The sequence below is a fragment of the Papio anubis genome, chromosome 1, assembly GCF_008728515.1.
Source record: "Papio anubis isolate 15944 chromosome 1, Panubis1.0, whole genome shotgun sequence".
NCBI classification, from domain to species: Eukaryota; Metazoa; Chordata; class Mammalia; order Primates; family Cercopithecidae; genus Papio; species Papio anubis.
In genome coordinates, this window is record NC_044976.1 from 108746977 (window position 1) to 108773023 (window position 26047).

Here is a 26047-nt window from a genome sequence, read left to right on the forward strand (position 1 = left end):
GGATCAAGAACATGTGAAAAACTCATATACCTATAAGAAACATACAATTCAATAGAGGAGCAAAATACATGAATAGATATTTCATAGATGAAGAAATATATATGGCCAGTAAATTTATAAAGAGATATGCAACCTCACTAGTAACCAAGGAAATAAAATATCAAAACCACAGAGACATGCTATTTTATGTCCATTTGATTAAAAAAAGTTATAAAATGTTAGTGACATGGATCAATAAGATCTCTTATACACTACTGATGAGATTGTAAATTGCTAACACCACTTTAGAAAACAATTTGACATTATCCTGTGAAACTGGACATTCAATATAACCTTTTTTTTTTTTTCCTAAGAGACAGGGAGGGTTTCACTATATTACCCAGGCTGACCTCCTGGGCTCAAGTGATCTGTCCACCTTAGCCTCCTGAGTAGCTGGGATTACAGGCCAGCTTCAATATAACTTTTTAATCCAGTAATTCCACTCCTAGGTATCCTTCACCTCCCACCTCTCCATCCTATCCCAGGGGAATTCTTGCATGTGTGCCTCAGGACATATGAATAAGAATCTTCATCATAGCACTGTGTTAGGCCATTCTGCGTTGCTATAAAGGAATACACAAGACTGGGGTAATTTATAAAGAAAAGAGGTTTTAACTGGCTCACAGTTCTGCAGGCTGTACAGGAAGCATGGTGCTGACATCTGCTCAGCTTCTGGTAAGGCCTTGGGCTGCTTACAATCATGGCAGAAGGCAAAGAGGGAGCCAGCATATCACATAGTGAGAGTGGGAGTGAGAGAGAGTGGAGTGACATTTACTTTTAAACAACCAGAACTCTGGAGAACTCACTCACTATCACAAGGACAGCACCAAGCCATGAAGGATCCTCCCCCATGATCCAAATGCCTCTTGCCAGGCCCCACCACCAACACTGAAGATAACATTTCAGCATGAGATTAGAGGGGACAACATTCAAACTATATCAAGCACTCTTCAAAATAGCACAAAAAGTAGAAAATATTCATAGCCCAAATCAAAAGAAGAATGGATATATACGTAGTAGTATATTCATTATAATGGAATATTTTACAACAATGGAAATAACTATAGCTACTATGTATGATAACATGGAAGAATCATAGTAACACAATAAATGAAAAATGGAAATCTCAGAAAATTATGTATAGTATGTTGTTCGAATACAAGTTTGTATAAAGTTCAAAAACAACCAAAATGAAAATAATATACTTTTAAAGTATGTGTGTGCACACATGTGCAAGCACACACACATATGAATTCTTTAAAATTCTTTTAAAAATTCTTTTACAAGGCAAGGATTGTTAAATGCTAGATTCAGGATATCTATGAAGGTGGGCAGTAGACAGGATAGAGGAGCAGCATTTAGGTAGATGTAAATTACTGGTAATTTTCTATTTGTTTGAGTGCTGGATTGAGTGCTGGGTTCATGGATATTCATTAATAAATAATAAATGTTGAAGGGCCCATATATGGACCATTGATGATTGTATACCATGAATTAAGGATTACTATTAATCCAATTCTATGTACCCAAGTTCAAAGAGAAAATATATTAATAATAGTGATCATTTATATAGTGCTTACCATGTGCCAGGCACTGTTCTAAGCTCTTTATATGGTTTAACCCATTTAATCTTCCCAGTGAGGAGAAAACCAAGGCCCAGAGAGGCTACCAGTAACTCGTCTGAGGCCCATAGCAGAGCTGGGATTTAACCCAGGCTGGCAGGCTCCAGAGTCTGTACTCTTAATCATTACCCTATAAGGTGTCTAAATAAATAAAAGAGATAATTATATTAGGACTTAGTCATGAATAAGTTACAGCAGAGTGCTTTCTATAAAAATATGAAGGGGGAAACCACATGGACAGCTCTGTAAGGATGCTAAAACCCCCTGAATTGTATTACTTTGGATGGGTAAACTTTATGGTATATAAATTATATCTTAATAAAGCTGTTAAAAAAAAACTTTACAGACCACAAATAGTGATTTTGTAACACAAACTGGTCCTGAATGATTGTTTGCTACTTTTGGGATTTAATATTTGCCTAAGGGTAAAAAGATACACTTTTTCTGCAGACCAAACAAAATAAACTTCACTGTCAAGACACTACTCACTTTATGGAGGAAGATGAAATAGAAAATTTTAATCTGCTATTATCGGTGGGAAAAAATTTTCAATTCCCAGCTTTAGCCTCTTTTTTGCATCTGCCAGGAAATTGGATGGCTCTCAACTCCCAAGATAAATTCCATATTGCAGTTGTAATCGTGTGTATATTGAGGATACACAAACAATAAAACCTAGGAAAGATAAGGGTGGAAAGAAGACATTTGACTGAAAACATACACATAAGTTTAAGATGCCAGTATGTTTTCAATCTTTATTAAGCTTAATTTATATACCATAAAGTTTATGCATTTAAAGTATACAATTCTAAAATTAGCTGGGTGTGGTTGTGCATAACTGTATCCCAGCTACTTCAGAGGGTGAGGCAGGAGAATCCCCTCAAGCCCGGGAGGTGGAGGCTTCAGTTAGCCGAGATTGCACCACTGCACTCCAGCCTAGGCAACTGAGCAACACTCCGTCAAATAAATAAATAAATAAATAAATAAAATAAAGTGTACAATTCAGTGGTTTTTTAGTATCCTTACAGAGCTGCTCTGATGCTCAGGGAATCTGCTGGTAACTTAACTCTGTTTTCTCTTTTTTTTTTTTCTGAGATGGAGTCTTGATCTGTCGTCCAGGCTGGAGTGATATGGTGCCATTTCAGCTCACTGCAACCTCTGTTTCCTGGGTTCAAGCGATTTTCCTGCCTTAGCCTCCTGAGTAGCTGGGATCACAGGCGTCTACTACCACGCCTGGCTAATTTTTGTACTTTTAGTAGAGACACGGGGTGGGGTTTCACCATATTGGCCATGCTGATCTCCAACTCCTGACCTCAAGTGATACACCTGTCTTGGTCTCCCAAAGTGCTGGGATTACAGGCGTAAGCCACTTTGTCCAGCCCCGTTTTCATGACCACCGAAGATCCTCCTCACCTAGGTCAGCTCTCCTCACAAATCTGGCCATTGATCACAAAGAGATCAAATGAAAGCTCGGGTTGCACCTTAACAATTCCATCATCAACAGCAAAAGAAGGGTTCAAAGTCCTGGCCAACTAAACCATGGGTCACTTTTATCCACTTTTACACATGTGCCCTCTCTAAAGCACATATGTAAACAGAGGATAAAACGTAACTTGGTCGGGTACTGTGGCTCACATCTGTAATCCCAGTGCTTTGGGGAGGCTGAGATAGGAGGATCACTTGAGGCCAGGAGTTTGAGATACGCCTGGGCAACATGGCTAGACCCCATTGCTACAAAAAATTTAAAAATTAGCTGAGTGTGGTGGTGTGTGCCTGCGGTCCTACCTACGTTGGAGGCTGAATCGGGAAGATTGCTTGAGCCCAGGAATTTGAGGTTGCAGTGAGTTATGATTGCACCATTATACTCCAGCCTGGGTGACAGAGCAAGTCCCTGTCTCTAAAACTAAAACTAAAACAAAACAAAACAACAAAAAAGAAAAAAAGAAAAGAAAAAACTCACTAAGCAGCTTTATGCTTTAAAGCAGGAGATCCCAGCCCCCAGGCTGTGGACCAGTAATGGTCAGTTGCCTGTTAGGACATGGCTGCACAGCAGGTGAGGGGCAGGGGAGAGAGCATTACTGCCTGAGCTCCACCTCCTGACAGATCAGCAGAGGCACTAGATTCTCAGAGGAGGGCTAACCCTATTGTGAACGGAGTATGTGAGGGATGTCGGTTGTGTGTTCCTTATGAGAATCTAATGCCTGATGATCTGAGGTGGCAGAGTTCCATGAAACTGGTCCCTGGTGCCAAAAAGATTGGGGACCACTGCTTTAAAGAACACAAAGGATTTTCAGGTAGTATCTGCTGGGAGCCAGGGAAGGGGGTAATTTTGGGGGCAAGAATACAAAGGAAATGAAAACAAATCATTTAACTACAGCATGGATCCAACTTATGTCATTATTCAGTTGTTGTGGAAACACACACACATGTACACACATACACATCACAGACAATATTTTGACTGTTACTGTAATAGAATCTAGGCCTTTTCCATCTAAGCATAAAACTTACTAGTCCTCTTGGCTCCAGGCAGATTTTCAGTCCCCCTCGGCAAGCCTTTGTACTATGGCCAGCCGCGGGCAGTAGCTTCCATCAAGCTCTCTGGTATTTGAAGTGGCAAGCCACTAAGCTTGGCATGCCTCTGGTGCATGTTCACACAGACTGGGTGTCTGCTTGTCTCCCTGAATTATTTCTCTCAAATCTTGTGCTCCCTCAACCCCTATCATGAGGTCTGGAAAACTACTGATTTGGTCATTATCTTTTTCTTTGATCAGTGAGTCACCTTAGCAGGTCAATTTAGGTTAAAAAGTCACTCTAGTGCCTGGTTTATTATCTCGATTGGCTGTTATATTGAGTAATTAGATAATGGCTTAACTTCAATTTCCATTTGTGGTCTATTAATATAACCTTGAAACATTTAAACCCAGGTAAAACTTTTTCTTTTATTTCATGCTTTTACAAATAATATGTTCATGTTTTTTTTATCCTCCAGCATCCAGATTTTTATCTTTAAATACCATTTCCCACTAAAAGGAACCAGAGCTCTCTAGAGAAATGGCTGACTCCACAACTGGGGCAGGAAATGTATATCAGGTAAGTCTGGAAGAAAACAATGGAGAAAGGAAGAGTGGGAAGAGTGATGCAGATGAAGCAAGATTGACATGATTTGATAATTGTTGAAGTAGGGTGTTGGGTACACGTGGGAGTTCTTTATTCTTTTATGTATTTTAAACTTTTTCCATAAAAATAGTTTAAGGAAAGTTAAAAATGTTATTTTCTAAGCTGAAGGAGTAATAGCGCGCCCTTTTTAGAAACAAAAGATTTCTACAAAGAAAAGTGAAGTCTCCCTCCGACTCCAGACCCTTACACCCCTCCTCAGGGCAGTCCTAGGAACAATTTCCCACGTAGTTGTCAAGAAAGTTTCCACGAAAATATTTTTAAATGTACATACTCATAAAATACAAATATTTTTAAAACCACAAATGGTAGCGTATTATACACGTTATTTTATGCCTTCTGAAGTTTTATTTCCTATTTTAATACAATGAATATGTCTACATATTACAATATTATGGATTTTTATGCTTTACAGTTGAGCTTCTTCCTTCAAGTTTCTTTGATTTATTCAAGAGATAAAAGGCCTACAGCTTCATATTCCTCAGGATTATTTACAAAAAGAAGGACGGCGCAGCCAAGGCTAAATTTAGGTTACAGTTCCTAATATTAACAGTTTTCAAGTTTAGGTTTCAGCTTTTGGGACATTATTGTTACCCTGAAAAATGTCATGTTTAAAAACACCTCACACCTCTACTATAGATTGGATCTTAGGAAATAGGGTTGAGGACGGGATCAATATAACCTCCGCCCCGGCGCATACCCGGGAGAGCTGCAGACGGTCTAAAGGATGTGGTGACCTCAGCGCTGCGTCCCTGCAGCAACCGGCGAGTGCTGGGGCACAGGCCATATCCCCCTAAGCTCGGCATCGCCTGCACCTCTCACAGGTGCTCTGTCCGCCACAGTAACGCTCTATGGAAATTAAAGTTGTAAGGCGAACAACAGAAGGAGCCAAACGAGGTGGATCCGGAGCGGCCACAAGGTGCCTGTGCTGCTGGCTTTTAACACACAAAAAGAGGAGTGCCAAGGAATACAAGAAGCCACAGGGCGAATAAAAAGCGACATATCTGCATGGAGCCTAAATTTCGCTCGATGATTTTCAGGGAAGAAGCATTACATATTAAAAACAAACATTGCTATTTTACGGGAATACCGCATTTAAAAATCCACACAGATTCGCAACATAAAACAGGCAGCCCAAAGACACGTCCGCGGTGTCCTGACAGTTCCGGCTCCGCCCGCGGGCCACGAGGCGGGGATCGACGGTCACTCCCCTCGGTTGCCCAGAGTACTTGGGCGGCAACGGGGAGCGCCCGGGGGAGGCAAGCTCCTGGGCTAGGGCTGCGTCTTAGCCACTTTGCTTAGCTCTCGAGGTCCCGCGTGTTACGTGTTAGCACCGCCCCGGGGCGTCAGCGTGACCCGGAGCTGCAGGAACCGTGAACTCCCTGCCCCGCGGGCCCAGGTGACCGCGGGCATCGCTCTCCCGCGCGCGGGGGGCGGGGCTTCCCCCGGCAGTGCACTCAGCTACCACAGCGACATAAGATGGTGTCCGCTAGGCGTCCCAGGACGGCTTCCTAAGGGACTGGAGGGCCCCGACAGCCGGAGAGTCTGCCCCGCCCCTTGGCCGGCACAGGTAGGACGGCGGGGAGCTCAGAAGTTTCGAACTCCAAGGGCCGAAGCACAGCCAAATACCCCACGGAACTTAACAAATGTTTGTGGGGAGAACGCCAAAAACGCGGGGAGGCGGGGCTGGCGCACAGTCACCCTCTCGCGACATCTAAGTGACGTCGCATAGCAAGCACGTGTTCTAGTCTTTCACCTTCAGTCAGCCTCCTCCGTTATATGGTCCTACCCCTTTAAGCGAGTGATGGACAGTTATTTCAGCCTATCAACTTCCTTGCAGACATCCAATCAGATTTAAACTTCTTTTAGCCGCCGGAGGAGTTGGAAAAAGGGGGTCGAAAGAGGGAGCTCACCGTCTCTCGCGATATCGCTGTGAGCCTGCCTCTCGAAAAAACGCCGAAACTTGGCCCCACCTCCCAAATAGTGGTTTAAAGGACGGGTTTATAAGCCAATGAAAGGGATGAGGAGGCGGGGTTGCTGCTTTCTCTGAGCAAGAAGTACCGTTACAGGGCAGACTTTTTGTCCAATCAACACAGCTACACTTTGGGTCACGTGACCGCAGAGTGCGAGGGGCGGAGCTACAGCCTGGCGCGAGGAACCGTTAAGATAGACAACAAATGTAACCAATGAGGTACTCTGACTAGGGGGTTGGGAACCCAATAACAGTGGTTGGGCGGGCGCCTTCCTGGAGCGCGGGGAGATATAAAGATAGACAAATAATTTTCCCAATGAGACTGTAGAAGAGAGAGCTAATTGGCCAATGAGGACTGCGGGGCGGGACCCTGTGCCGCGGCGGAGTCCAAGATGGCGGCGTGCGGTTCCGCTGTGTGAAACGAGCGCGGGGCGGCGGGTTGATCAGCTCCGCGGAGACGACCTCCGAGGACCCGCAACAATGAAGGGAAAAGAGCGCTCGCCAGTCAAGGCCAAACGCTCCCGTGGTGGTGAGGACTCGACTTCCCGCGGAGAGCGGAGCAAGAAGTTAGGGGGCTCTGGTGGCAGCAATGGGAGCAGCAGCGGAAAGACCGATAGCGGCGGCGGGTCGCGGCGGAGTCTCCACCTGGACAAGTCCAGCAGTCGAGGTGGCAGCCGCGAGTATGACACCGGTGGGGGCAGCTCCAGTAGCCGCTTGCATAGTTATAGCTCCCCGAGCACCAAAAATTCTTCGGGCGGGGGCGAGTCGCGCAGCAGCTCCCGGGGTGGAGGCGGGGAGTCACGTTCCTCTGGGGCCGCCTCCTCAGCTCCCGGCGGCGGGGACGGCGCGGAATACAAGACTCTGAAGATAAGCGAGTTGGGGTCCCAGCTTAGTGACGAAGCGGTGGAGGACGGCTTGTTTCATGAGTTCAAACGTTTCGGTGATGTAAGTGTCAAAATCAGTCATCTGTCGGGTTCTGGCAGCGGGGATGAGCGGGTAGCCTTTGTGAACTTCCGGCGGCCAGAGGACGCGCGGGCGGCCAAGCATGCCAGAGGCCGCCTGGTGCTCTATGACCGGCCTCTGAAGATAGAAGCTGTGTATGTGAGCCGGCGCCGCAGCCGCTCCCCTTTAGACAAAGATACTTATCCTCCTTCAGCCAGCGTGGTCGGGGCCTCTGTAGGTGGTCACCGGCACCCCCCTGGAGGTGGTGGAGGCCAGAGATCACTTTCCCCTGGTGGCGCTGCTTTGGGATACAGAGACTACCGGCTGCAGCAGTTGGCTCTTGGCCGCCTGCCCCCTCCACCTCCGCCACCATTGCCTCGAGAGCTGGAGAGAGAAAGAGACTACCCGTTCTATGAGAGAGTGCGCCCTGCATACAGTCTTGAGCCAAGGGTGGGAGCTGGAGCAGGTGCTGCTCCTTTCAGAGAAGTGGATGAGATTTCACCCGAGGATGATCAGCGAGCTAACCGGACGCTTTTCTTGGGCAACCTAGACATCACTGTAACGGAGAGTGATCTAAGAAGGGCGTTTGATCGCTTTGGAGTCATCACAGAAGTAGATATCAAGAGGCCTTCTCGCGGCCAGACTAGTACTTACGGCTTTCTCAAATTTGAGAACTTAGATATGTCTCACCGGGCCAAATTAGCAATGTCCGGCAAAATTATAATTCGGAATCCTATCAAAATTGGTTATGGTAAAGCTACACCCACCACCCGCCTCTGGGTGGGAGGCCTGGGACCTTGGGTTCCTCTTGCTGCCCTGGCACGAGAATTTGATCGATTTGGCACCATACGCACCATAGACTACCGAAAAGGTGATAGTTGGGCATATATCCAGTATGAAAGCCTGGATGCAGCGCATGCTGCCTGGACCCATATGCGGGGCTTCCCACTTGGTGGCCCAGATCGACGCCTTAGAGTAGACTTTGCCGACACCGAACATCGTTACCAGCAGCAGTATCTGCAGCCTCTGCCCTTGACTCATTATGAGCTGGTGACAGATGCTTTTGGACATCGGGCACCTGACCCTTTGAGGGGTGCTCGGGATAGGACACCACCCTTACTATACAGAGATCGTGATAGGGACCTTTATCCTGACTCTGATTGGGTGCCACCCCCACCCCCAGTCCGAGAACGCAGCACTCGGACTGCAGCTACTTCTGTGCCTGCTTACGAGCCACTGGATAGCCTTGATCGCAGGCGGGATGGTTGGTCCTTGGACCGGGACAGAGGTGATCGAGATCTGCCCAGCAGCAGAGACCAGCCTAGGAAGCGAAGGCTGCCTGAGGAGAGTGGAGGACGTCATCTGGATAGGTCTCCTGAGAGTGACCGCCCACGAAAACGTCACTGCGCTCCTTCTCCTGACCGCAGTCCAGAATTGAGCAGTAGCCGGGATCGTTACAACAGCGACAATGATCGATCTTCCCGTCTTCTCTTGGAAAGGCCCTCTCCAATCAGAGACAGACGAGGTAGTTTGGAGAAGAGCCAGGGTGACAAGCGAGACCGTAAAAACTCTGCATCAGCTGAACGAGATAGGAAGCACCGAACAACTGCTCCCACTGAGGGAAAAAGCCCTCTGAAAAAAGAAGACCGCTCTGATGGGAGTGCACCTAGCACCAGCACTGCTTCCTGCAAGCTGAAGTCCCCGTCCCAGAAACAGGATGGGGGGACAGCCCCTGCGGCAGCAGCCTCTCCCAAACTCTGTTTGGCCTGGCAGGGCATGCTTCTACTGAAGAACAGCAACTTTCCTTCCAACATGCATCTGTTGCAGGGTGACCTCCAAGTGGCTAGTAGTCTTCTTGTGGAGGGTTCAACTGGAGGCAAAGTGGCCCAGCTCAAGATCACTCAGCGTCTCCGTTTGGATCAGCCCAAGTTGGATGAAGTAACTCGACGCATCAAAGTAGCAGGGCCCAATGGTTATGCCATTCTTCTGGCTGTGCCTGGAAGTTCTGACAGCCGGTCCTCCTCTTCCTCAGCTGCATCAGACACTGCCACTTCTACTCAGAGGCCACTTAGGAACCTTGTGTCCTATTTAAAGCAAAAGCAGGCAGCCGGGGTGATCAGCCTCCCTGTGGGGGGCAACAAAGACAAGGAAAACACCGGGGTCCTTCATGCCTTCCCACCTTGTGAGTTCTCCCAGCAGTTCCTGGATTCCCCTGCCAAGGCACTGGCCAAATCTGAAGAAGATTACCTGGTCATGATCATTGTCCGTGGTGCGTCCTAAAGTCCATGTGTAACTTGTATTTACTACTTTGACATGGTTCCTGTTTTGTGATGTGTAATGGGATACAGCATCAGATGCAATTTTCTTTTTAGTTGTTAGTTGTAGCATTTTCTTTTTTATATTTTTATAAACGTCTTTAAAATAGAAATCAGGACAGTTTAGCTATTTTTTTGTTTGTTTAGCTATTATTTTAAGTGAAAGGGATGCCCTAAAGGTAGCAGGCAGACAGATTTGCTTTAATTAGGAGTTCCCACCCTTATGAGTAATTTTTTTCCTCTATTCAGTTTTTTTTTTTCTTTTTTAAATCTTGAGCCTAAAAAATCCTCTGAGTTACAAAACCAAAACTTTGAAAAGTCAGAATTTGGAGAAAGGAGTCCACTGACCATACAAAGAGAGTAATAGCCACCTAAAAATGACTTGATTGGTGTGTAGGTAGATAATTCTTTTACCAGAAATGTGTGTGACTGAAATTTGATCAGGGATCTCAAAGGTATGCTGGTAAATTGTTTAGCAATGTAATTATTTTAATCAGGTATTTGAATATTTCTTAAGATACAGTTTATTCCCAGAGAGTTTGCTTTAACATGCATTTTTAAAATCATTTGTTCTAGAGTTCTGTATCCCGTGTATGCACTTTTGGTTTGTAGCAGTAACTGTTCAGTAAAAATTAAGGACTATGTTACAAACCATATATGTCTTATGCTTACACTAGTATGCAAGAAGTGAGTAGGTGCTTTTAAAATCAGAATTCTTTGGTCAGTTATTGGTGTGTGGTAATGTTTTTACTGACTTTTTCAGAGAGGTGTAGCAGGTACAGTTCTAATTGTGCATATTTCAAAACTGTTCTTCATCAAAGATGAGTTTTTGATTTTGTATCCATTCAAATTTCTGGTTTCAATAATAGAAAGAAGAGTTGTCTGCAGGCTCGTAGTCATCTTTTATTTCAGTGGGCATTTAAAGCAGCCATATTTGGATTGCAGACTTTCTTAAAAAGTCATCATAAAATGCCTTTGACATGCTCTCTTAAAATTTTGCTTGTCTTTTTATTTTCATATTTAAACAGTAGTGACATTACATTATTGGAAATGTTTTGAACATCTTGGAAATTTTATGTTTAGTATTCTCACTGCTGTCCAGCTACGGAATTGAAATGTCAGTGTAGGAAAATCTTTTTTTATTGTTTTATTTTCCTAGACACCTGGAATTAATACAGGATCATTTAACTTACCCTCACAGTTTTTTTTTTTCAAAGGTGATAATGACGTCAACCTCTGGTTCTCAACAAGGACTTTTGCTGCTTAACAGTAATGGATTTTTTTTTTTTTTTTAAATCTATCCCCTCTGTCCCACCCCTAATTTGTCAGGTCATTAGTAAGTATATTTTTCTCCCTTGATTTAAATGCTGAAGACTTCAGCTAAGGCCCTTGATATTTAATTATGATTAGAGACTTTTGGACCTTCTGGATCATGGTCATGTTTCTGTTCTGTGAAAGTGACTTAACTTGAAGCCTGGCAGAACCCAACTGTTTTCTTTCTGTTATCAAAGCTGGAAGTTTTGAAATAGCACCAATAATAACCCAGGGAAATGTCATGTAATTTTTATTTTCCATTATGACAGGTGTCTAATGCATGTCAGCACGAAAGTGTCATCACTGCTGTGTCATCCCTCTTGGTTTTCACTATGCATTTATAATTTTTCTAAGTTTGCAGGTTTTGTGGGGGTTTTTTTTGTTTGTTTCTTTTTAAACTGGAAAAACTAGCCATTTTGTTAGAAGGAGGGTTCTAGGCTATGAGCATGAAGGTCCTTGTACCTCTTAGGAAAATACTATGCTTCTTGCTTTCAAAAAGCAGTGCTTGGTTTGGAGTAGACACCTGTTCAGAAACTAATGCAAGTGTGAAGTCTGTGCATACATGGGCTCATAGTATAATTTGTGGCCAGCTACATTTTTCCAGTTTAAATAATCTCACTAACCATTAACTTTTGAGTATCTTTTGTTGAGATAGTTGGACAAATGATTTTGCTCTTTTGGAGAGTGAAGTCCATGACATCTAATTTTACTATCATCCAAAATGTGTGTTTTATTTCTTTTCTTTTTCTTTCTTTCTTTTTTTTTTTTGTTAGTGTGACAGCTTACAGAAGAGTACTATGGTTTTGCTCCATGTTTGTTTGAATCTTTACCTGACATTGCTACTTTTGTTAGGTCTGGGCAATTTGTGCTTCAGTGTTTTTGAAACAATGGCTTGATACCATTTCTAAATGTATGTATTATAAAAAACTAATTATGTTTAGTTGGTCATTACCTACGAGTGCCATAGTCCACATGAACCGCTTATTTGTACTGCCTATTCTTTTGTGCGGGTTCATAATATCCATAAAGTATCTAGTTAAACCTTAAGAATTCGAATGAAAACAAAAGTCTACAACTGGTTCTACTTCTCATTAGCCAGGATTTAATAATCCCAACGTTGGATGTTCTTTGTAACAACCAATTTTTTTCTTTTTTCTTTAATTATTTTAATGTAGTTGATTTTTCTGAAACTCAGTTAAAATGAATGGAAAGAAAACTTCAGGATATCATTTAATGACTATTAAGTATTATTGGTAAAAATGTGAAGATAAGACTTTTAGATCACAGCTTCCAATTTTATGGGAAATTAAGCAATCAATACCTAGCCAATAGTTCTGCTTAACTTACTGGTTAAGTATTTTGTTGGGATTCCTGTAAATAATTTTTCACACAAAGTTTTAAATTCCTGGTGTACTTTGACTCTCAACTGAGAGTGGATAGAGTTTTTCTTTTGAGGATTACATCTTAAAATGTCCATCCCCTGACTGGTTATAAGCATTTGTCACCTTTTGAAGGTAAAATATACTCTGGCCCTTCTTGACTCACTTACAGGTCATTTTAGGTCCAGTAGTAAGAGTCAGGTGTTTGGTTATTGCTTTCAGAGTCAAATATTGTTTAGGTTTATTTAAAAACTATTAGCAGGTTTTCACTGACAATGCTTTTTTAAAAATAAAAAATGTAAATCCAGTTTTTAAAGACAGATTTTTCATTATGCATATACAGCTTGAACTATAGTTTGGGTCCATATAGGAACCATTCACCAAAAACTCTGGTAACAGAATTAGGAAATCCTCTTGAGAAGAGGGCCTTAATGACCTTTTATGTGAAAAAAATTTTGGAGAGAATTTCTGGACATTTTTTTCTGTCTCTGCCACAGTGTTTGGTTTTGAGATAGGAGTTAGGTATGAGAACAAGAAGAGAGAAAACATGGCGCTGACCTTGTTATAGTGGTTATAGTGGTGTCCCTAAAGGGAGAAAATGATTTCAGGTAACCACAGTGAAATGTTAAGCTTAATGAAGAGTTTTATATGTATGGTTTAAAACAGAGTTGAAAAGTGAGAGTCCTGAAGTGTTCTTTGGCTGTTTAACAATTATTTGTATGAGTGTTTTCTTAAAATAATGGCTGTTGTCTTTGGTAACATAGATGAGGGTGGATTTTTAAATGGCTTTGTATCGACCCCTTTCTACAATAATGGAGTAGTCTGTGTTGCTCCATATAAATTACAGAACGAAAATAGATGGGGCAAAAGTTTGACTAAACTTCACCTTTTTATAGTTTCACTTTTTAAGTTATATTTAGAATATATTGATAGATTATAAATTGATTGTGAAACTTTTTTCTGAATTTTTTCGACATGTTTTACTCAGTTACATGAGTATAAAGGGTATTTTCAGTCCTGTTATCTTCAATTGCAGTCTTTAAAAAAACCCACCCTATTGTTCTACTTGTTATATGTCTATTCATACAGTAAATTCATTTCAAGGTTTATGCCAGTGGGTATTATTGGTGCTTTTTGAAGTTGAGGTGAACCATCCAGGAAGGTCTTGTTAATGTTATGTTCATCTATAATGGCATAGGGGAAATATATATATTTTTAATATTGTAAACATTTGTACTGAATAACCTTTTTTTCCCCCCCTCCGCAAGCAAAACTGGTTGAACAGCGGATGAAGATATGGAATTCAAAGCTCTAATGGACCTTTTTGAAGAGAAGTTGTGGCTTATGTGGAGTTTACATGGGCCTCTGATGGAAGAAAGCTAATCTGTTTAGTATTTGTGCATTTTACTAAAATGGCAGCTTAAAGTTGTGTATCTGCTATTGTGATGCCAATGCCGGTGTTTTAAGTGGAAAAAAAAATGACCTCTTTGCTTTGTGCTGTGTACACAAGATTTCTGGAAAAGTAAAGAAAAACCCTTTTTATGGCTCACACAGCTTAAGAGTAGCTGTCTCTCAAACGTGCGCTCACAGTTGAGCTGCTTTTGTTTTATTCTAAATAAATTGTTTCTTTTGAGGAAAATGTTTTTCTGCCTGGAAGTGAATTGACGGCAAACCTTTGACCCCTTTGTTTGCAGCCGAGGGGGTACTTGCTGCTGCTCAGATCTTGTATGTCTTGAGCAAGAAGCAGGGAGACCATCAATTTCATTTTGACTATCACGGTGTGTCAATTCTGAAGGATCACTAGTGTTACTGTTGACCCCCTTTGTTTGCAGTGAAGGGGATCATTTGCTTCTCGGTTCTCAACGTGATGAGGAAATGGTGCTGTTTGCTGGCACGCAAGAAGCCGGGGCAGGCACCCTAAGCCTCACCACAGTGCCTGAGTCGGGGGCTTTTGCTGGTTTGAAGAGCTGGAGTTGCTGAAATTTAAGTTTTGATTTATTTTGTTCACCCATCACGTTTGGCCTTAGTTTCATTTTTAATTTGAAGAAAAGTTTGAAATTGCTTTATCTTGCACTTAACATTTGCACCAAATTGCCAAAAGAAGGAGAAATGCTCCGTTTGCTTTTTAAATGTTAATGATGATGTTAATAAAGCCTTTCCTGACACATTTGAGGAGCTCCTCCGTCTCCAGGGGCTTCTTACCAGAGTTATGCAGTGATGGGTTTAGTTCTGAATGGATGAAGAGTTCCTGAGAGCTAGCGTTTGTAATTAGAACCGTTACTTGGTATCTGTGCCTTATTTGACCTTTGGTTCCACATGCCTTGGATGTGCATGCACCGTGACGGTTTCATAGGTACGAACGCACACTCAGGCCCAGTCACTTCGGTTGGTAGTACAGATTGTGAGGAAAAAGATGGAGGCATCCTTAAGGAGGAAAAATGTTTGCCTTTAGTTCCTGCATTATCCTGTACAGGGGCTCCTGAGTTTTGGAAGCCTGTTCCCAGTACAGGAGAACAACTCCCCTGTTTGCAGCAGCAGACTTCGGTGCACAGTGACAACGCTGGAGTTCAAGAGGAAGCCAGCAATGCTGCACCATTGGCTTCAGACACCATTGTTGTTGTTTGCCAGTTTTAAACTTAACTAGTTGCAGACGAAGACCACCTTGAAATGCAGGCTTGTTGGGCTTGTTTTGAATTTTAACCTCGGATGGAAGAGCCCTAGTGCTGTCTGTCTCCATGCGGGATGATGATTGCTAGGCAACAGGTGATTATCAACAAAGGATGCCACGGTTATACTCTGCAAGGTGGTGTTCCAGTGGCAAACAGCTGTATAAACTCTTGTAAACAGGTAAGAGGGTTTTTAGAGGTCAAAATGCATTATAATTAATAGGGTGAGGGCTTTTAATGTTTTGGGTCTGTTTCTCTAGATGGAAGCCTTAAGGCACTCTGCTGCCATTACTAACTTCCTTCACCGAAGTGTCATATTTCAGGTCAGAACTTCTGTTTTACTTGATATTTTTCTTTTTAAGTTTATTTTTAACATTAAAAAATACTTTTAATGTGGCAGCCAAAGTTTTAAAATCTTGGTTATGGATTTGGAACCTATAGTCTTGATGTCCTTTAAAATTTGACATTTGCTGTTAACCTTGGCCTTTACCCTTAGTCATGATTTAATGATGCAGGAGGACTTACTGCTGTAAAAACGTTGCTTATTTACAAATACTGATTTCTAAACTTCAGAGTTAAGACATTACAGTGTGTAACAGCAACAAAAGAAAGTATGCCATCAGATTGTGAATGATACATATTTTAACCAGGATTTTTTTTTCTTTCTTTTTTTTGTCCCACAGAGAGATTATAAAATTAGGCAACCTTAACTTTAGGGAAATTAACAAGCAGTGTTGAGAAGTCTGACTTTTGTCTGCCCTTAACATTTTCAGTATCTATTTAGTTTTACCAGCCTTCTGAGCCCTTCTCCCCTACATTAATCAAGTTTGAAGCTTTGGCACTTATCACAAGCACAGCTTTGTTAGTATGTAATACAACTTAGGTTTCCTTGCTTTATTTCAAATGAGATCAAAATTTTTGAATAGAATTGTTATTTTTTCATCTCTTCTGGAAGACATCCAATATCTAGTAACTACAATAGCTGATCTATACTAGTTAGTTTTTCCACAAGATTGAGCTCCTTGGATTGTTTTGCTAGGCAGCTTATGTACCCATACTTTGATAGAGTAAAAGGGAAAAAATGAAATACAGTGGAATTTTTCAGGTTCTCAGTGTGTCATAAGAATTTTTAAAACAGCTGGTTATGAGATGATGGCTGCCATCTGAGGCTTTTCTAAATGGTCTCTCCCCTGCATTTCTTTAAACATTTTATACTTGTTGGAAATGTCAGTTTTCAGTGTGTTTTCTTTTTCTTGCTAATTCACACCATGAGGCCGCTGAGTGGTTTTTTCCAGTTAGTAAGCAAATATTTTAAATCACTATGGAGATTTAGAAAGATTATGTTACACTTTCTACATATTTCTATATGTCTGGTATCTTTTTAAAGTTTCAAGCTTCATCTCTCTAGTAAGAACAAGAAAAAAAGTTGCAGACAGGGCATTTGTTTATTTGTATATAAAGCCATGTCATAAATAATGGGAAGGTACACAGCATGACAATTTTTTGAAATTACTCATGAAATTTTATTTATTCCCAGCTGCACTGTGGAAAAAGTTAACTGGATTGAGTGTTAGATTCAGTGTTCTGGTTTTATAAATTGGAAACTTCCCTTTTGAAGTATTTGTGTGGTTTCCCAGTGTCCTTCATATGATCCAAATTTAGGGTTCTGTAAAGGAACTGCTTCCAGGAACACCTCCAAATTGACTTGGGCTCAACTTGAAAAGCTTTGTTGTTAGTACTAAAATTGAAAATGAGGATTACCCTGATTTCAGTAAAACAACCTAAATTTTATAAATTGTCACTTCCATAGCTTAAGTTGTATAATTGTTTGTAAGCTGTTTATCTGAGGCAATATATTTAGTAATACAGCTTATAGAACATCTATTTTTCTTTTGACAATGGTATATCTGATTATGGCTTCTGACCATCACCTCTATCTCCCATTTCAGTTTAGTCTTTTTGAGCTTCCCTGTTTAAAGATCCTTTAACTTAATAACTTGAATTATAATCTAGTTTTAAAATCTTGGCAGAGGAATTTATTGAATAGCAAAATTTCTTCAAACCTCAGACAAGTTTGGTCTTAGCAACCAATAAGTTTTTTTCATCTGTTCTCTTCAGCAACTTGTACTCTTAACTGGAGAAACTATTAAACAGGTGAATAGTTAATTTCTAATGAATTTTTTTTTCCCGTTGCCCAGGCTGGAGTGCAGTGGCATGATCTCAGCTCACTGCAACCTCTGCCTCCTGGGTTCAAGCGATTCTCCTGCCTCAGCCTCCTGAGTAGCTGGGATTATAGGCGTGTGCTGTCACGCCTGGCTGATTTTTTGTAATTTAATAGAGACAGGGTTTCACAATGTTGGCTAGGCTGGTCTCGAACTCCTGGCCTGAAACAATCCTCCCGCCTCAGCCTCCCAAAGTGTTAGGATTACAGGTATGAGCCACTGCGCCCTGCCTCTAATGAATTTTTATAGGTGATATAGGTGTATGAATGAGCATATGAACAGGTTACTTAAAACAGGGATGGTCAAGAAAGGCTTTACAAAAGAATTTGTTAGAGTAGGACATGGAATGGTGGAGAGAGGTTGGGATGGACGTGTCAGGCAGACAAGCATGAGTAAGAATATAGCAGCTTGTGGATTGATGGAAAAGATAAGATGCAAACTGAAGCCTGGAATACTAGTAAAATGGTTGGGTCAACAAAAATAGGGAATCCTGAAGGGTAGGCCCGTTTGAGGGGTGGAGAGTGGAAACAGATCATTTGGGGCACATTGATAGCAGTCATTTATTGACTGTCTACTTCAAGCTAAGGATTCTGCCAAGTACTGTACACACATTGTCTCATTTAAGTCTCACCACAGACCATAATTTTACAGTTTAGTGATAGAGCCACAGTTCTAACCAGGCCTTTGTCCCAGCTAAGGCTCTCTTGGTTACCTACTTGTAGGAATGAGATTAAGGCTGCAAACCTGAAAAAATGGGCAATGGATTTCAAACTATAGTTTATCAACATTGGCAGTACTTGGGAAGCGTGCAGGCCCTTGGTACCTCGCCTAGACATTCTGGAATGTGTTAGGACCAGCATGACCTAGGAGTCTTTGTTCTTTTACAACCCCCCCAGGTAATTCTGATATATTCTGTGGTCAGTGGGCCATGTGTTGAGCAACACTGGCCCATAGAGAGTAGAGTACTAAGGTAAACTTAGGATAATGTCATATTTGAGGCATGGGAAGAGAAGATGGTGCTGGAAAAAAGCCTAGATAGGAAAATAAGAATTGTGTTGTCTCAGAACCTGAGAGGGGCTTCTAGAAGATAACTTTACAACCGTTGCAGCAGACAAGGAGAACAAAACTGCAATTGCCATGGAATTTATTACTTAAAATTGCCACTTAAGTAACATAACAGTTTTCTAGTCATGTAATTATTTCTCCAAGAAACTCAATCTAGATTACTATTTAATTTTGCCTCATAACAGTCCTGAAGATGGGCCCCTGTTTTGTTTATGAAATGCTAAAGGGACACCAGAAAAGTTTTGTGACTAACTGAGGGATACACAGCCAGGGACTGATTGAGGTATCTTTGAGTTTTCAGATGGCAATCTAAAAATACTGTGACTATAGTCTTAAAATTGGAAGTGATGCTGGCATTGAGTGTGTACACATGAAACTTATTTCCATTAATGGACCATCACCTATATCTACTACTCCTAAGTTACCAATAGGATTGAGACAAAGGCATTATAGGTAAAGTTTAGTGTATCTTTGTCCTGTAAATGATTATTTATATCTATACTGCATTTGTGTTTGATAAGTATAGCCAATGAACTATTCAAATATTTGAGTACATATTATGTATTGGACATTATTCTAGATCTTGGGAGTAAATTTGTGAAGAAAAAAGAGACGTGTTTCTCTTTTCTCATGGAGCTTACAGTCTGGTGGAAGAAAGGAGATGATAAGCTATAAATTAGGGCCTTTAGGCTCCAGATAAAGGTTTGGATTGTATTCTAAATGCTGATTGCTATGGGAAGCCGTTGTAGGTTTTAAGCAGAGAGTGATAGGATTTGATCAAGATTTGACTACCTGTCTGAGGAAAATAATAAATTTCCTTCAAATGCCAAAGAAAATAAGTTATTAACATTTCACAGATTCTCTGTCAGACTGTAAATATGTTCCTGTTCAGAGATCAGTACTGTTCTTTTATTTAAATACAGTAATAAAGGTTTTATTTCTTTTTAGGGCTCATAATTGTTGACCATCCTGAACTTTCAAAGCAGTCTTCCTTCTGAAGATGCCTCATTTTCTGAACATGCCGCTTTGTATTTTCTGCTTTCAATAAACTGTCGTAACAGTTTCCACTGTAGTCATATATAGACTGATATAACACACTGACCATGCTTTCTATATTTCATAACTTGCAGTTTTTCTAGTGATATTTAACCAAACACCCTTGCTAAAAAATAAATTAGAGGGTCTTTTTGTGAAATGGCTGTTATCCTATGCAAATAAGATACATGTGTGTATATAGTTTTTAAGTGCTGAATTTATCTGACCTTTCTCAGGTAACCAGCAGATTCCTTTTTATCTAGGAAAAGGACTTAATGAAAAATTTTTATGCGTAAGCATAAGTTATTATACCAGTGTCTGCAATATAATTATTATTACAGGCAAAATTAACACTTTGGGATGCTGTATACGTGTATATTTTTGATTACACAGTTTAAGACCTATTGGGAATATTAATGTTTCATAAAATTGATTTGCATTTTAGCATATAGAAATTGACTATCAGGCCAGGTGCGGTGGCTCACACCTGTAATCCCAGCACTGTGGGAGGCCAAGGTGGTTGGATCATGATGTCAGGAGTTTGAGACCAGCTTGGCCAATGTAGTAAAACGTGTCACTACTAAAAATACAAAAAATTAGCCGGGCATGGTGGCACATGCCTGTAATCCCAGCTACTCAGGAGGCTGAAGCAGGAGAATTGCTTGAACCCGGGAGGTGGAGGTTGCAGTGAGCTGAGATCACGCCATTGCTCTCCAGCCTGGGTGACAGTGTGATACTCTGTCTCAAAAAAAAAAAAAAAAAAAAAATTGCCTATCAGGCTGGGTGCTGAGTCTTGCACCTGTAATTCCAGCACTTTGGGAGGCTGAGGCGGGAGGATTGCTTGAGTCCAGTAGTGCAAGATCGTATATCTTAAAAAAAAAAAAAAAAAAATTGAGTATCACAAGATTTATGTAGCTCCCAAGATAAGTATCTTTCTTCTTTTTTTGGGGGGGATGGATTCTCGCCTGTTGCCCCGGCTGGAGTGCAATGGCGTGATCTTGGCTCACTATAACCTCTGCCTCCTGGGTTCAGGCAATTCTGCCTCAGCCTCCGGAGTAGCTGCGATTACAGGTGTCTGCCACCATGACCGGCTACTTTTTTGTATTTTTAGTAGTGACGGGGTTTCACGATGTTCACCAGGCTAATCTTGAACTCCTGACCTCGTGATCTGCCCGCCTTGGCCTCCCAAAGTGCTGGGATTACAGGCATGAGCCACCGCGCCCAGCCTATGATAAGTATCTTAATATATATGCCATTTGTGTATATTCTTTATGTACAGAAACACTTCAGTAAACTAGACCCCTTAATTGGAATTTTTCTGCATTCTATGGCAGAGGTTCAACTCTGGCTGTACAATGGAATCAGCTGAGGAACTTTAATACCGATGACTGGGGCCCACTCTCAGGGATTCATATAAATCGATCTAGATTGAGTGGGTTTCTGCAAAGGCCCAGGTTTGTTTTCATTTTGTTTTAAGTGCTCCCAGGTGATTGTAATGTGCAGTCAGGGCTGAGAACCACTGCTCTAGAGACCAATTTTATACCTACAAACGCACACAATCAGCCTTTTAAGGATTGTTTGAAAATCAAAACACAAAACTTTGAGAATGTAATTTGGGTTCAGTACAGTATGTATATTGCCCAGTCTTCTAGAATCTGTTATTGAAAGTATGGTGCTCAGACCAACAGCATTAGTCTCAGCTGGAAGCTTATTAGAAATGCAGAATTGCAGGGCCTTACCCCAAACCCACTGAATGGAACAAGATCCCCAGGTGATTTGTACATATATTAAAGTTTGAGAAGCAGTACTTTAGATGTAGATATAAATGTTCTGTGTGATAAAAATTGATAATTAGAATCTTCTTCCATGTGCATAGGATTCTCAGATTTGTGCATTAGTCAATGTCATTTACTGTAAAGCATTTTAAAAAATACTTTCAACAAGAAAAGTAGAACAAAAGAGTTCTTATGTAGTGAGCCTCAGGTGACCAGAAAATTACCAGAGGTCTCTGTCACTAAGACAGGGAAAAGGGTTACTATTTTGCCTATCCTAGTTGGTTGGTTCTTGATTACTTTGTGATGCTTTTCTCTTTTCTTGCCTTCCAGTTCTATCCTTGTCACCTCTCTTCATTATGAGATAGAAAATGTTACTTTTTTACAAGTACAGGTGTGAATATTGGAGACACTCTGCTAATAGGTGCCCCAGGATTTAGGAAATTTGGTAGTGGTAGGTTTAGAGCTTTCTGTGAGGGGATAGAAATGGGCAGAATTGAGGAATGGTTCCCAATTGCTTTTGTTTCTTAAGTGTAATATACTAACTTCATAAATCAATTTTCCTTACATCACAAGAATCAAATACCTATTAAAGTACACAGTGACAAATAATGTAGTATTAAGATTCATATGTATTAAAAGGAATGGTTCAGTATGAATGCTCAGAGACAAATAATGTATTAAGATTCATATGTATTAAAAGGAATGGTTCAGTATGAGTGTTGAGATAGTACTCTAAATTGCAGTGTATCAAATTAGGTTCAGGAATGATATTTTTACTTTTTTTTTGAGACAGTGTCTCACTCTTGTCACCCAGACTGGAATGCAGTGGTACAATCTCAGCTCACTGCACCTCCACCTTCAGGGCTTCAGTGATCCTCCTGTCTCAACTTCCCAAGTATCTGGGAAGCACGACTATAGGCGTGTGCCACACTGGGTAATTTTTGTATTTTTATCAGAGACAGAGTTTCACTATGTCACCCAGGCTGGTCTTGAACTCCTGGACTCAAGCAGTCCACCTGCCTCAGCCTCCCAAAGTGCTAGAAATACAAGCATGAGTCACCGCGCACGGCCAGGAATGACTTTTTTTTTTTATTTTTGAGACACAGTCTTGCACTGTCGTTCAGGCTGGAGTGCAGTGGCACAATCTTGGCTCACTGGGCTCACTGCAACCTTCGCCTCCCAGGTTCAGGTGATTATCCTGCCTCAGCCTCCCAAGTAGCTGGGACTACAGGCGCGAGCCACCACGCCTGGATAATTTTTGTATTTTTAGTAGAGATGGGGTTTCGCCGTGTTGGCCAGGCTGGTCTTGAACTCCTGACCTCCTGCCTCGGCCTCCCAAAGTGCTAGGATTACAAGCATGAGCCACTGCACCTGGCCTGATACTTTTAATGTGTAAGTTTTTCATACCTAGAGGCACATGAAGAGATAAAAATAATGTTTAAATTTTTATGATAAAAGAATCTCAAATACATTCACCAAGCAACCATGTGGATATCAATTGAAAAATTGCAGTCAGATTATTTCTTAAATCCCACAATTGTAAAATTTCTAAATTGGTGTATGTGACTTAGAGGGATTTTTTTTCATCAAGCACAACAACGCCAACGTCTCTAGAAAACTTTTCAAAGATTCATTTGTAATTTATAGATTTATCCTAGAAATGAGAGGTTTTTAGTGGAGACTTAACCTATGTCATCATTTCTCCTGACAAATTGCATTTGTGAAGTTTACTCTTTGCAGTGCTGTAACCTTACTGAAAGTTCATTCCACAAAAGGAATGGATTCATCTGCACTTTAAGGTTTAGTGATTGAAACTACTTTATATTTATAATGTATGAGTGCTTTTTTCGTTTAATGTAGTGGTTTAAAAGTGTTTTGGACCTTCAGAGACACCCTCTCTTCTGTTTACTGCTCCTTAATTTTAGTAAAGTCTGAAGCCCTAATAAAAATTTTTTTTAACATGGGGTATTGGATCTCCCTCCTCAATTTTTTTTTAAAGCCAATTTTAAAGGCAGCATTTCTAAGTACAGTAATTGGTTAAACATCTTTTTTCCTCCTGGGTTTCTTTTTAGGAACTACTGACAAAAACCTATAGTCGACTTTGGGATCTGACTTTATTATTCAGCAACTCAAAGATGAGTTCTAATTGGCAGACTTCTGGCACTGGCACTTGTCCTCCTGTTTCTATAGAAACTGGGTTGGAAGTCAGAGCTGCACAAAGGGAAAGGGTAAGTTTCTTTTAATTCCATATTTATAAACCCGTATCTTATTAACTGTGACATGGTGTCAGTTTTCACATAAGAGTACACATCCTCGAACTAGAACTCAAATATGTACTACTGATTTTCACTTGAGTGGCAACTGACATCAAGTCACTAAATGTAATAGGAGGGTTTAAATATGGATTTATTTTTCTTGTGACTGACTTCACATTTCTTGAAGCAGTGAACTCAATGTCATAATTCTCACTTTCAGCTATTTTTAATTTGGGGGTCATAAAATTGGTTTTTATTATCTTAGATCTTATTCTGTTGTACTTTTCTGGTAAATGAAAATTGGAAGGACATTTTGAAAGTCTGCATGAATTATAAATTTTGTTGTAGCGAAGTCTCATTCTTCTTTCCATTATAAAGTACTATACTACTGATCAGTTTTTTTAGTCTCTCTACTCTCTTAGCCAAGCAGGATGAGTTCGTCTGTTGGTGCACATACATTTGTTTTCATCCAGGCAGACACCCATTATTTGTAGAACCTAAGACACCTGCCAGTTGGTGAGTCATCTTATTGCTATGGCTTCAGAGGACTGCTGTATAGCTGGAGTATTTAGGCTTCAAATTGTTGAATTAGGTATGATAAGCACATTCCTTTGATTTACAGGTTGCCATATATAAATAACTTATATTGAACCGTGACTAGTTTTGAGATAGTGGAAGGAAGGCAGTATTTGCTGTTGCTCTTTAAAAGTTGTCTCACTTGGCCGGGCGCGGTGGCTCAAGCCTTAATCCCAGCACTTTGGGAGGCCAAGACGGGCGGATCACGAGGTCAGGAGATCAAGACCATCCTGGCTAACATCGTGAAACCTCGTCTCTACTAAAAAATACAAAAAAAACTAGCCGGGCGAGGTGGCGGGCACCTGTAGTCCTGGCTACTCAGGAGGCTGAGGCAGGAGAATGGCGTAAACCCAGGAGACGGAGCTTGCAGTGAGCTGAGATCCAGCCACTGCACTCCAGCCTGGGCGACAGAGCGAGACTCCGTCTCAAAAAAAAAAAAAAAAAGTTGTCTCACTTACTTCCTTGGTCCTGGCATACTGCCTTTAAGGGATGGACTTCTTTTTTTCCTGATAAAAGACGTAAGATTGGTTGACACAAGTCAAACGGTGGAACACCTTGCCATTACTTCTGCTCAATTTGTCACTTTAAAAATAGTTTAGAAAGTACAACCTGGAAGCTTGTCAATAGGAAAAGTAAACTCATTTTTAAAAATTTCTTTCACAAGGCAAATAATGCCTTAAAGTGAATTCTCTTTTTTAAATTTTAATTTAATTAATTCTACTCTGATGAATTCTCATTAAAAGTGGTGTATGCCTCCTTTGTTGATTTCTGTTTTGCTCATTAGTGCTTGCACGAGGTAAAAATAGAAATGAATTTGTGGATTTTTTTTTTTGTTTGGAAGGTGGCTAGAAAATACTTTAGTCTTGGCCGGGCACGGTGGCTCAAGCCTGTAATCCCAGCACTTTGGGAGGCCGAGACGGGGGGATCATGAGGTCAGGAGATCGAGACCATCCTGGCTAACCCGGTGAAACTCCGTCTCTACTAAAAAATACAAAAAACTAGCCGGGCGAGGTGGCGGGCGCCTGTAGTCCCAGCTACTCGGGAGGCTGAGGCCGGAGAATGGCGTGAACCCAGGAGACGGAGCTTGCAGTAAGCTGAGATCCGGCCACTGCACTCCAGCCTGGGCGACAGAGCGAGACTCCGTCTCAAAAAAAAAAGAAAATACTTTAGTCTTTTGTTGTGTGCTATCAAGTATCCAGACGTAGTCCCCACTACTTAATAAGGAGTAGCCAACTCATCCTGGCTTTAAAACTGAAAGTCCTATGTCTCAAGAACTCCTTTGTTTCTGTCTAGACCCCGACAGTCACCCTAATCCTAGTTCATTCTCTGTATCCCTAAAAAGGCCTCACTAAGTTGTTATTGAGTATCATTTTGAATGGAAGGAGATTTCACAGTATACTAGCTTCTGGCGGAATGTATTAGGGATTAGGTTCTTTATTTTTATTTTTATTTGTTTATTTTTGGGGGGTTGGAGTCTCGCTCTGTCTCCCAGGCTGGAGTGCAGTGGTGCCATCTTGGCTCACTGCAACCTCCACCTCCCAGGTTCAAGCGATTCTCCTGTCTCAGCCTCCTGAGTAGGTGGGATTATGGGTGCCCACCACCATGCCTGGCTAATTTTTGTATTTTTAGTAGAGACAGGGCTTCATCATGTTGGCCAGGCTGGTTTCAAACTCCTGACCTCAAGTGATCCACCCGC

General features: G+C 41.4%; 1 protein-coding gene across 3 annotated transcripts in view; it reads left to right on the forward strand.

Moving 5' to 3' along the window:
- The first annotated feature begins 4875 nt into the window (after window positions 1–4875).
- Window positions 4876–26047, forward strand: part of RBM15 (RNA binding motif protein 15) — a 36648-nt gene continuing 15476 nt past the window's right edge. Inside the window, exons 1-2 of one of the 3 annotated variants that reach the window (XR_002515524.2) lie at window positions 4876–15604; window positions 23593–23748. Coding sequence is in view for 2 of the 3 variants with exons in the window: in XM_009214961.3 (XP_009213225.1) it covers window positions 7156–10018; window positions 13255–13325 (2934 nt within the window). In the remaining variant the exon portion in view is untranslated. Of the gene's footprint in view, window positions 15605–23592; window positions 23749–26047 lie in introns of those variants that run through there. The other 2 variants (XM_009214961.3, XM_017945665.3) reach the window with 2 other exon arrangements.